General features: G+C 43.4%; 1 protein-coding gene across 3 annotated transcripts in view; it reads right to left on the bottom strand.

The window, feature by feature from the left end:
- pdcd11 (programmed cell death 11) overlaps positions 1–12,105 on the bottom strand; it is a 16,829-nt gene extending 4,724 nt beyond the window's left edge. For 2 of the 3 annotated variants that reach the window (XM_033623305.2, XM_033623307.2), the window contains exons 1-28: positions 12,039–12,105; positions 11,476–11,598; positions 11,027–11,167; positions 10,748–10,912; positions 10,292–10,453; positions 10,084–10,204; positions 9,798–9,973; positions 9,512–9,619; positions 9,151–9,363; positions 8,913–9,037; positions 8,759–8,819; positions 7,915–8,061; positions 7,548–7,799; positions 6,710–6,835; positions 6,425–6,619; positions 6,079–6,249; positions 5,760–5,973; positions 5,527–5,676; positions 4,651–4,763; positions 3,965–4,464; positions 3,737–3,799; positions 3,372–3,468; positions 3,116–3,205; positions 2,896–2,998; positions 2,594–2,771; positions 2,268–2,324; positions 2,050–2,172; positions 118–240 (exon numbers count right to left, since the gene is read on the bottom strand). In XM_033623305.2, the coding sequence (XP_033479196.1) occupies positions 118–240; positions 2,050–2,172; positions 2,268–2,324; positions 2,594–2,771; positions 2,896–2,998; positions 3,116–3,205; positions 3,372–3,468; positions 3,737–3,799; positions 3,965–4,464; positions 4,651–4,763; positions 5,527–5,676; positions 5,760–5,973; positions 6,079–6,249; positions 6,425–6,619; positions 6,710–6,835; positions 7,548–7,799; positions 7,915–8,061; positions 8,759–8,819; positions 8,913–9,037; positions 9,151–9,363; positions 9,512–9,619; positions 9,798–9,973; positions 10,084–10,204; positions 10,292–10,453; positions 10,748–10,912; positions 11,027–11,167; positions 11,476–11,577 (4,076 nt within the window). In that variant the 5' untranslated portion in view covers positions 11,578–11,598; positions 12,039–12,105. The remainder of the gene's footprint in view (positions 1–117; positions 241–2,049; positions 2,173–2,267; positions 2,325–2,593; positions 2,772–2,895; positions 2,999–3,115; positions 3,206–3,371; positions 3,469–3,736; positions 3,800–3,964; positions 4,465–4,650; positions 4,764–5,526; positions 5,677–5,759; positions 5,974–6,078; positions 6,250–6,424; positions 6,620–6,709; positions 6,836–7,547; positions 7,800–7,914; positions 8,062–8,758; positions 8,820–8,912; positions 9,038–9,150; positions 9,364–9,511; positions 9,620–9,797; positions 9,974–10,083; positions 10,205–10,291; positions 10,454–10,747; positions 10,913–11,026; positions 11,168–11,475; positions 11,599–12,038) is intronic. The other variant, XM_033623306.2, reaches the window with a different exon arrangement.

The raw sequence follows: 12,105 nt of genomic DNA, 5'->3' as shown, positions 1-12,105 counted from the left end.
TACTTCCTGTTTGTCCAAATCGATTTCTGATCTCCAGTATGATGTCTTATTCCTGTCTTTATTCTATTTTTAAACACTCTAGTACCAAAGAACAGACATCTGTGTGCTTTTTTTTACCTGAGGATCTTGGTGGTGAGCAGGGTGTTGGGGGCCAGGTGCTCAGAGAGGACCTTGTGGTTACCAACAAAGTACTTGGTTGACTCTTGAAGTTGAGCTCTTCCTGTGATGCTACTTGACAACCTGGAAGACAAACATGTGAAATAAGGATGATAATTACTGATATAACTACCCTGAAACTACATTTCCAGAAAAAAATATGGAGCATATTGTTTCTTTTTAGAAGTTCATAAGTGTAAATGTGAATGTACTATCTGTCTAGTCTGATGCCAAAGAAAGTTAAAGAGAAAATTCATGACATTTTATCAGTGTCCAATCAGTGTTGATGGTTAATGTAGTCGATTGAAGCAATATATTTCTCAGTGCGTACTGTGACGGAGAAAGCAGATTTTGCAGCTGCAAAATCTGCTTTCTCCCCGCAGCCAGCACCATCATTCGATGAGACAGTGACAAAGTTGACTGCAGGAAGAACTTGATTTCGTCTCTGGGTAGCAAAGGAGGTGTGCTCTGGGTGCCACTCACAAACAGAACCTCCTTGTTCTCATGGCAAACTAGCTGAATTTCCAACTGTGAAAATGGCATCCTAAATATGAGTGCAGAGGACGTTATGGATGGGGATATTTTTTACAGTGTTCTCGCTGACTTGGATATTCAGCCGTATTTATTTGAGCCAGAGTCAGGGGCGTCATGCAACCCCAAAATGTGAGGGGGCACAGTGGATTGGGTTCGTGCGCTATGCGCGCGCATGAATTTTTTGGGGGGATGCCCTCAAATCACTTATCAAATCACTGCTGCACAACACCTTGAGGTTGGATAGGGCCCAAACTCAAAGCCGACGTTGCCCACCCCCTTGGGTTAGATCGCAGTCGGAAAACGGAACGGAAAATAAGAGCGACGTAATTGTTTTTTAATGAAAGCAGGACACTTAAGCCTTTACATCGATCCCATCGGTGTGTTTATAGCTTACCCGGACGCCTAGATGTCAAGCCGGTAAGATCGGCTGTCCAATGGGAGACCCGGGTGGCTAAAATCCAATGGGAAAGCTGTAAGCGGTCACATGATCGGCCAAAGATTGTTTATTATCAAGATGGTTGCTCTGTTGCCGTGTGTGATCACTACTAACAGGAAATCTCCCCTAAATCCTAATAAATAATGCGTAAATTACCATTTATGCATTTTATGCAAGTTACGGCCACTAAATGGGCCTGAGATGAAGGAGATTATTTAGAATACATTTCACTCAATATGACCACTGATCATAGCTAGATGGTAAAATAATAAGTAGGCCTAAGGTAAAGTAAGTAAAATAAAATTGGTTGAAAAAAAAAAAATCATCCCTCAAATCTGAGGGGGCACGTGCCCCCTCAGTTTCTATTGACATGATGCGTCTGGCCAGAGTGTATGGCTGAAAAAAATGCAGCGGAGAGCGGCTAAGGCTAAGGCCAGTAGGGACCCTCCAAAGGGACCCTTTGTTCAAATTGGCCTCTAATGCTAACAGAAACTTTTGAAAATTTAGCATGGGCAGTTTTTTATGATGCCGCCACGGATGACAACCCCAAGAGAGGCTGTGTATATTACTAAGCATAAAAGGATCCCGGAGATGAAATGGAAAAGAAGACCAAGACATGTCGAGAGGGCAGACGACCACTGAGTGTGCATTTTTGTCACCTAATGCTGTGTTGTGGACAAAAAATTAATAGCAATAGACCAGTGGGCTTGTTATGCTGTAGTTATGGGCATCAGAAGCTTGCATGCAATGCATCCTGGTACATGTAGGCACTGCTTGCACAGCTCTGCGAGCAGGAGTACTCAGCCTTCTCTGTCATTATAGCCAAGGGAGGAATTTATTGCTTCAGTTGACTACATCAATACTGATTGGACATCCACATAAAAGGTGGTGACAGTTCAGCGTTGGATGAATTACTCAGTTACCTGACGAAGACTCCCTGCTCTCCCACAGACTTGACGTAGCCTCTGATGATCTGGCCTGCCTTCAGTTTGTCTATAGACGAAACTTCTAGGTCTTTCACAGGTTTGGTCTGCTGTGGGTTCAGCCTGGAAAACAAAGTTACAGTCAACCGCATGTTATAATATGATACGTGTCTGTATCTCTTATACAAAGTCACAAATCCAACTAAATCTGCTCATACCTTGATGGACGAAGAGACAACTGCCACTTGCCATTTTCATCCCCAAGAAAGAAACACCTGAGGCAAAGGAGGAGGCAGAAGAATAAACTTCACACTTTAAGAAAATCAAATGAAGTTTTGGAGGCTGATAGTGGTACCAAACATATTTAAGTTGTTGCCTGTGATAGCTGATTTTAGGTTCACACAGAAAAAATAGATGTTAACCACAATTTGCAACTGAAATAAAACGTCACAAGGCAAAAACTGACCTGATACACCTGACAGTGTAACAAATGCATATATTTAAAAAGGCATTTCAGCCATAAGCTGCTACTTTATCTACTGACCTGAGCAGCTGCTCCTTGCTGTACCCATCAAGGGGCTTTGGCTTGTAGGCATCAGCCAGGTCAGTGACAGCAACAGTCCCTGTGCTACCGAAAGGAAGTTTGACCAGGAGGCCAACTTGGGGCAGAATATTAGTCACCACCCCCAAAGTAACACTGCCTTTCTCCAGTTTATGGACACCTGGAAACAAAAAGGGACCCCGAAATCAAATGTCTGTTTTGCATTTGATATCAATCTGAAGCAAGAGATGGAGGTTACAGAAGTAGAAGAGCCAGCAATGATGAGCAGCCTGAGCTTCTCCTACCTGTGAGTGACAGAATTAAGCGTTGAGGTTTGGAGTTTACTTCTACCACTTTGGCACGAACGGCTTGTCCCAGCTTGTACAGCTTCTCTGGGTGGCTGGCGTCCTGAAAATAATTCAGTCAATCTTATTTATATAGTAAAAACAATAAGAGTTGAACAAAGAGCTGTAATATAAAACAACACAAAATGGTAACATAAATAGGCACAAATGAAACACTCACTTTTGGATCGCTGATCATGGCCAGCAGTTCAACTGTCCCAGTAATGGAAGGATCAGTGGTGACCTCCAAAGACTTCCTCTGTGGGTTAAACTGCAGGAACAAGAATGAAAACACTGAAAAATGTGTCTGCAATTTTGTTAATGTTAGCGGTTTGATTTATTTTTGTTTGGTCGATCAGAAAGTTAATTTTGTGGAAACTGCCAGGAGGAAATAAAGCCAGCTACTGCAGAAAGCCAATATGATTTCCTTCACTTACCTTTGATACAAAGCATGTAATTTCCTCCCCGACTTTATAGCTGTTTAGTTTTTCTTTTGCTGAAACTGCTTTGAAATCTGTGCTCTTATCCAGTTTGCTGCAGAGAGGAAAAGAAACAAAAATAAGAAACAAACCAGAAAATGTGTTGGGAGTAACATAAAATATGAAAATCTGCGCAGGTTTATATGATCAAAATTAGTATTTTTCACATCTATATAATATCTAATAAAAACAAAAAGCAGAAGACAAAGATGACTGGTTTAAAATCTAGAATTATAGAATTAAATTATATTCAATATGATTCAGGTTATCATGCAGCATATCATGATAATTACAGTGTTCAATGAAGTGTACTATATAATTACCTGGGTATAAGTGTGAGCTCAGGAATGCTGTATGTAAATTTGGGATGGGAGAAGGGCAGGAATCTGAAATGAGACAGCTGAGATTAATTTCAACACAATTTAAAGAATAATACATTAAAAATCATCACATTTATCTTTACACTTTAACCGTGGTTTTGTAAATTAGAATGGAATAAAAACAACATGACACAAAAATGTGTATTCAAACATGTAAAATGAAGTCTTTACCTGTGACTGCTGGCTTCTCGTCCTCCGATAACCCTGGCGGTAACCGTGCTGCCCACTTTAACCGAGAATGTGGGGAAGGCTCCCTGTAACACATCTGCAACCTCCATCACCTCAGACACGTGCACGCTGCCCGTGCTCCCGTCCTCTAGTGTCACCTGAATGGAGGTGGGCTTCACCGACCGCACTTTGCCCCGCACGATTTCCCCAAAGGGCTGACCCTTGGAGCTCGTCTGGTTTTCTGAGGTGGTGCGCTGCCGTTTTGGTGCGCTGCGCTCCCACGACACTAGGGGGAGCCCCTGCAGCTCCTCACAGCTGGGTTCTATAACCTCCACAGCCAAAGTCATCCCCCCCTTCAGCCTCTCGGAGTCGGACAGGAACACCTCATTCAGGTGGCTACTGGTTTGGATCATGGTCAGCTGCGCCGTGTCATCCAATGAGATGACGGCAAAGTCTCTGTCAACGTGCTGCACCATGGCTGTGTACTTTGATCCTTCAACTAACTGTATTAACACAGATACACATAACGAAGGTCATTAATGACATGAAATGATTATAAGCTGACTGTAGATCAGTGCCCTGACATTTGACATATACCATCTAGATTTGTGTGAAAACTTGTGTCAAAGAGTCGAAACATTATTATTGTTCTGAAACACCCAAAAAACATTAAGAGAAGTGATACTCACAGATTTCTTCTTCGCCACCAGCTTAGACAGGATGGACACATGGACACAAGATGACATGATGTCAACACAGAGGACGACTGCAGTAACTTTCTGTCCTGAGGTCAAGTTAACACCTGGAAACAGTGCAGCCAAAAGAAAATTATAAAGCCTACATAAAATGATTTTGCAAGAATACATTATTGATATTCTAAAGGTAAAAATGTGACAGATGACAGATGAGTCATCTCTGCAAGGGGTGCGACACACACTGGTTTTAATTAGGTGGAAAGCAAATAAGCTGTCCATTTATGGATGAAAAAACACTTCATTACAGGGCACACACTGAGTTACATGTGGAGCCTCGTTGCTGAGGATTAAAGGGCCATTGCAACAATTTTACACATGGAGATCCATTTACCGGTCTGGTTAGCACTACTCAGCCTGTGATTACAGTTATATAATGTTCTCTGAGGGGAGAAACACCAAACTGACATCAAAGAACTAGCACCAACGAAAGCCAACTGTTGCTCATCTACGTTGCCTCACGTCGCCCTGTGTCAGTTGCATTTGAACACACTACATGGAATATATCTGACGGCCAAGTGGCACGTACGTTCTGCACCTGCGTGCCTTTAGGACATAACTGCCATGAAACAATCAGATTTTTTTTTCTCTAAATCACTGCTTTGTTCTCATTAACACCGCTACCTCTCTTCATTTAATCTCTAGCTCGCTTGACACCCACTGCTCTCTCAGTATCGTTAAGTTGAGGAAGAGGGGCCAACTTTGAATAGTTTGTTTTCAAAAAAGGAATTCATGTGATGGCAAAGACTATGGTCACAGAGTGAAACTTTTGCCATTTCAATAAAATTTCAAGTATATCTGGTTAATACATACCCATGACATGGTGCTTGGTAGCCTGTATGGTAGCACCGGCCAAATCATCAGACTTAAAGGTGGCACCGCTGTCTTTCACGGTATCTACAGTGAGCTTCAGCTTCTCGCCAACACACAGGGCAGCCAGCTGCTGGCGAAGATCACTGTCCTCTGAGAGTAAAGACAGACATAATGAGACGTTAGACACCAAAGACAAACTTAAAATGATGACTGAAAGACCAGTGCAGTCATACCTCTCATTGCAAACATTTCAGTCACAGCTTTTCTCTCCTGCAGACCGTTGATGAGCCTAGTCTGAGCATCACCCTCGGGAGATATGACCTCTGAAATCTTTAGTGTGACCAGGAAACGCCGTTTCTCCACATCCAGGTTGGTCACCTTAGCAAACACCGTCTGCCCTGGCTGGAAGACAGCCGTCGTATCTCTGATGAACTTGTCAGTCATGGCCTAAAAAAAAGGCAAAGCAGAGGGAGAATTTGAGTAAGGATATATTAATGACTTAGACGTAGAGATTTAAAGATTAGAAAATGTAACACAGCACCCTTTACTCACCGACTTGGGTGCAAGACCAACAAGGCCATATGGGAACTCTACAAAGACGCCATAAGACATGATGTTCTTGATCCAGCCAATCAGCTGCATTCCAACTGTGACTTCAGAGAAGTCCTTAGCAACCACTCCTTCCTCCAGTGACCACCTCACTGTTGGCTTCTTGGTGAGAGTCTTTAACAGAGCAGCAGCTAAGGAAAACAAATTCCTGCTTTTCAAAATTAGGAAATTTACTTCCACATGTGCCGGTAAAAGATTTCACACTGCATAGAATGAAGCAGTCATAGTATGGTTGAGGTGAGCATTCCAGCTGTCACACAAAATCTAAAGACTTAAATAAACAGGATACAATATTCTGTTTGTTCTTGTTGAAGCAGATGACGTTTGAGATGCTGTCTCCCTCCTGCAGGCTCTCCCACAGCAGAGGGCAGTTGGAAATGTGATCAGAGAGGTGCACTGTAGGTAGAACGGCACGAACCTCATCGGGGAGGATAGCCACCTCCAGACCGGTGATTGACTTTTTTAGCACCTTGGCCTCCAGCCGCTGCGTCACACAAATACAGGTTGAGGTCAAAATTTGATACACTGACACATAAGAGAAAAAAAAGAGAGAGGCATGAGGTCTTTAACTCACCTTCCCCACCTCACAGTCAAACTGGGGGGTGGCAGCTTTCTCCGTGTCTCCCTCCACCGCAGCCTTAAATGACAGCAACATCTTCGCCTTATCGGGGTCGCACTGGAGAACTTTAGCCTTCAACACCTGGACCAGCAACGTAAAACAAACAACTGATCAGACGCCACAAAATGTAAAGTCAAAAGCTGAAAGACATCATGAAAGCAAATATGATTTAGTCGTTTTTTATCACACGTCTTGCACTGATCATCACCTGTATGTCAGTATCTGGCCCAACAGTGACCAAAAAAGTAATTTAGAGTTCATAATTTCCTGGTAACACTGAAAAAAATGTAATGACTCACCCTGCACTTGGCAGCGGACACTAATTTTGCATCCAAAAAAAATGTTTTCTTAAATTCTTCTTACGTCCCTCACCCATGACTATATATACTGCCAGTTACGGATTGGCATACAGGACCTAGAGCTAGCTCAAAGTAATGGGCTGTTGCTGAGTTGTTGCTAACTCCTGGGGTGACCGCTGACAACGCAGTTCCAACCCACTGTTGGCATGGCTAGCACTAGCCGCCGCCATTTCGGCTTAGCCACCTCCATGTTCGCATGTAATGTCAGATTGGCTGCTACATTTCTGCTAGCTACCGTGACAAGCCCCTCCTTAGCTTCCTGTTTTGACAGGCAACATGTAAGTATGCAAAATCACACATCACTTTGCTAGCTATTATACGGGGCCTTAAACTTATAACGGTTCCTGAACATCTTGAACTAAGACACCAAAAAAACCTCTCAGCAGATCATTAAAAACATTGTCCTCTGTGTCCGTGCTGTTTGATCTCCTCACCTGCCCCACATAGAAGACCTCCTCAGGACTGATGACGGGCTCAGAGCTGAGCTCGTTGAGCGGCACCAGACCCTTTGTGTTGTTGTAGAAACGAACAATGCAGCCAAAGTCTTTGATGCAGACGATATAGCCGTGGGAAACTCGGCCAGGGCGGGCATCGGCGTAGCTGAGGAACAATGGCAGGGTGCTTTCGACCAGGGCCTTCTTCCTGGTCAGGTACAGCTTCTTATTCTCTGCATCTACTGACAGCACCTAAAAGAATGTAAACACATTAAAACTAATAGGAAAGAAAATCTGCCAGACAGTTGAAACTGCAGGTAAAAGATTTTATCAGTGGCTTTAAACAAAAGTAAAGAACTGGACTGACCCGACATTTGATCTTCATGCCCTCTATGTACTTCTTCTCCGGGTTCTTCAGGAGGATGTCAGACAGGTGTGTCCGGGGCACCAGGCCTTTAATGTGGTCAGACAGATGCACCACCATGCCATGATTCAGCAGGACTGACACTGTCCCCTTGGAGGGAGAGACACGTGGAAGAAAGACAGTTGGAGAAATGTGTAGTGGTAGGTGTCCTCTGAGTTCACAGAAAGAACTGAGTTATCGTCTATCAGACCTGAAGTCCTAAAGAAGGGCTCAACTTGCTGATTTCAAATGGGGGCTTTTTCACGCTATGCATTCCAAGAGCGGAAGAAGGCAAAGGCAGCGGAAAACTACAGCTACCACTGAGAAACAGAGAAGGGCGACACGTTCAAAAAGTGTCGAAGCACCCATATCTGCAGACTTCATTTAAATATGCAGATATCTATTCAACCATGAAAGTCTTAAAACATCTTATACAGGGGGCTGTTTTGTCAAGGTTCGTCTGGAACGACTGGGAAAAGAGCCAAAAAGCAGCAGTTGACATATGAGACAGCCAGCAAGAAACTTGGTGTTGATGTCAGAGACGGGTGTCAGGAGGATGTTACCTCGGCAAGTGTAGCTATCGCTCCTTGCCCTGACCGTGACTATGCTTTTCCGCCTCCACATTCAAACTGGAAATGCTCATATGTCCTTAGCTGTGACTAGATTCTTTCTCTCAATTTTACCGACCAACAAGTAGACAGTCTCAGTTGCCTTCACCTACATCCGCTCTTGGAACGTACAGCGTCAAAAGCCCCAAATGTACGATTCAATGTGTGACTGACAGCGTTCTGCAATGTTTTATTCTCACCTCTACGACCTGACCAGCCTGAAGATCATGGTATCTGTAAAAAGGCTTGTCAATCACACTCCTGAAATCAAGACAAAAGAAAGCTGTTATTTAATACATCACATTAGAACAGAGAAGTTGATGCTTACTATGGAATAACTGGGGCGTCACATACTTTCGCAGACTAACGAAATAAATTTGGTCCATGGCGCTGAAGTCCAAGATCCTGCAGGTGTGCTCAGGCATGGCCAGCACTCTGTTTTCATTAGCGGACTCTTTCGACTCCTTCAGGTGGTTCCTCTGCCAGGGATACATTAAGTTATTACCTTGATATTTACAGAGAGTATTTCTAGCATTTATTCGTCTTGACAGTCAAAGCAGGTTTAAATATCTAAAGCATCACCCAGACTCACGTGTACAAAGGCCACCGTTTTGTCTGGCAGTTCCAACATGGCTCCAGACATGTGGTGCATTGTGGTCATCTTGCAGTCCTTCACCACCTCACCAATGCGATCACCTCCAGCGGGAAAAGTGTCAACTCTGGTCCCGGGCTGAAGAAGGTGGCTGCGCAGGCTCAGGCCAACCACACGGGTGGACGGATCCACGTACAGAACACAAGACCGCACCTGGATGGATTCATGCAAAACCTCATTTTGATATGGCGCATTTAAATCCAGAATATCAATTAAAATGACCAGATGAGACAGCTGAAAGCAGTGACAGACATTAAGTGACGTCTAGTATGAGACAAAAGGACCCAAGTGCCAGTTTTACCTCAGTTCCCTCTGTGTAGCTGGATGTCTTTTCTGGCTGCATGTGGAGAAAGTCCACCTGACCACTGAAGGAGGACAGGAAGTCCAGGATCAGACCGTGTTTGGTCACCTGCAATACCAACAAACAAAACATAACCACCACTGAAGTATGATCTGATCATTCTCAGCGAATGATCAGATCATAAAATATAACAAACAAATGCAACAGTTTTAGGCTGCCACATAACTTCTCCCCTTATCCATGGACAGAAAATGGACTCATTACCAAAATAAAAAGGTGTCTCTACCTTTTTGATCGTAGCTTTGACCTGAAGTCCAGGCAGGAGGTTTGTGAGGTTCCAGCCCTGCTCGGGTTCGGCACAAGCCTGGGCGACGGTTGGGGGGCTGACAGAAAGGCGGACCACACGCCCATCATTCTTTACTTCTTCCACTTGAGATGTCACGTACTGACCCACTTTCAGATCTGGGACACATGAGAACACACAGACGCATGAGAGATGTACTGACACTTATTTCTAATCTGTTAAAAAAACTGAGATTATTTCCTGGGTAATCTGAAACACTTCGTCATACCGTCCTGGCTGCTGGGTTTGTCTTTTACTGCTTTCTCAGGCAGGAAGGCTTTGGTTCCACTGATGCCAATGTCGACTATGTAGCCATGATCCTCCACGCTCTCCACACACCCACTCAAGACCTGAGTTGACACAAAATAGCATTACAATACACTGTTAGATAAAGAAAAAGGAAGCTGAGTGTTGACATTTGCTCACTAATGACTCACCATGCCAGCTTTCAGAGAGCTTGAGGTCAGAGCCTTGTTGACCACCTTTGGGTTGATTGACAGCTGGATGCTAAGAGAGCCACCTTTAGTCACATCCAGCTTGACAACCACACACCTGATCACCATGCCGGGGTAGAAGAGGTGAGGCAGAGAGCAGATTTCCTGTAAAGTAAACACACCTCTTAGATATCACAAAATATCCTGGTATGAATATACTCCCGGAAAAAAAAGGTTAATGAAAAACATTAGTCTGATGTAAGTTATCTAGACTCCACAAATCCAATAAAATCAACAAGACAAAGCTGACACAAATCTTAAAATACATAGACAGTGATGACAAATGGAATCCAGATTTTCAGTATAACAGCAAATGACCACAGAGACAGTGTGAACTTATGATCTTTATATCACAGATGATAGCACCCACTTTTATTACATCATCACTCCCAGGCCTACCTCTGCATCAGCTGAATCCAATTGCTTGCCGAGCAGCTTAGTGTATGCCTCACAGATGTTCTTGATGCTGAGGAAGCCCTGCATGCCACAGGGCAGGCTGACCGTCACCTCAAAGTCAAAGACCTCCTTGACACAGCCCAGCATCAACATACCTTCCTTCACATTCTGGGGAAATACAGAAAACACACACGTCAAGTCAGATACTGTGCTGAATATGCTTTGATTTACTGAGAACATTTAACAAAGTAAGCATGTGTTGGATCTTGTCAGATGTCTCACCTTGAGATGTAGGATTTCCACACACTTGGCAGCTGCATTCAGCGTCAGACCGTCTCCTTTGCCTGTCTTTGGTTTCTTGAGCTTCTTGCTGTCATCTTTAGGTGCCCCCTTTCTTTTCTTGGTTTCTACTTGTTCGTTTGACTGCATGGGAGAAGCAAGCTATCTTTAACTGTGCAGGACATTTTACTGATACCTTCTTAAGTGAGATTAAGTACAAAACACAAGCCAAACTTGGATAAAGAGGGTGTGAAAGGCAAGGGCTATGCAGATAGATTGAGAACAGCTAACTGGAAAGAACAACCTCTTAAGTCAAGTGTGATATTGTGATATTGCTCTTTCTATGGATATGTAACTTGTACACAGCTCTGTGAATTCAGGATTTATTCCAGATAATGTTTTTTTTCCACAGTAGGTTAGATACAGAAAGACAGAAAAGAGTGAAACCCTACCTGGAACAAGTTGTCCACCTCTGACCGCTGCACCACTATTTTACTCTCTGTGGGCTTCTTTGCTGACCCTCCTCGAGGGAAGTCCTCCTCCACTGATGCCATGTTTGATGTTGTTTCAGATGTCTAAATAAATAAAAGACACTGTCAGTTAACAGATCATTTCAAAACCTCTAACGTGAGCTGATGATATAAAAAGTAAGGTAAAGCTAAGTGACGAATGAGTGCAACCAAACATTAGATCCAGCCTGTGTCTGTCATATAACTTAAATGCATAAGTCTCAAATGTGAAAAGTATTACAGCATGAGAGCCATAAACAGCAGCTTGGCTTTCTAATTAGACACTAACATATAAAAAGCACCACTTGGATAAGTAGCAATACTGCTGCATGTAAAGTTATACACCAAAATGCACGAGACAACATTAGCTACCCGTGTCGTATTTTAGCACTCGGGCTAAACACAAAGCAAATCGAAAACGCCTATTTTGATTGCGATAAACGCGTATTTAATCAAAACATGTAAAAGATAATTGTTCTGGTGTTTATCGTGAAATGTTTCCTTACGTTAAATCTCCGGTAAAACTCACATGTTGTTCAGCAACACGCCATGATCACAACCCGGAAGAATAAC

This window comes from Epinephelus lanceolatus, chromosome 3 (genome assembly GCF_041903045.1).
Source record: "Epinephelus lanceolatus isolate andai-2023 chromosome 3, ASM4190304v1, whole genome shotgun sequence".
NCBI lineage: Eukaryota > Metazoa > Chordata > Actinopteri > Perciformes > Serranidae > Epinephelus > Epinephelus lanceolatus.
Note: the sequence above shows the minus strand (reverse complement) of the source record. Positions and strands in the feature narration are given on the sequence as shown.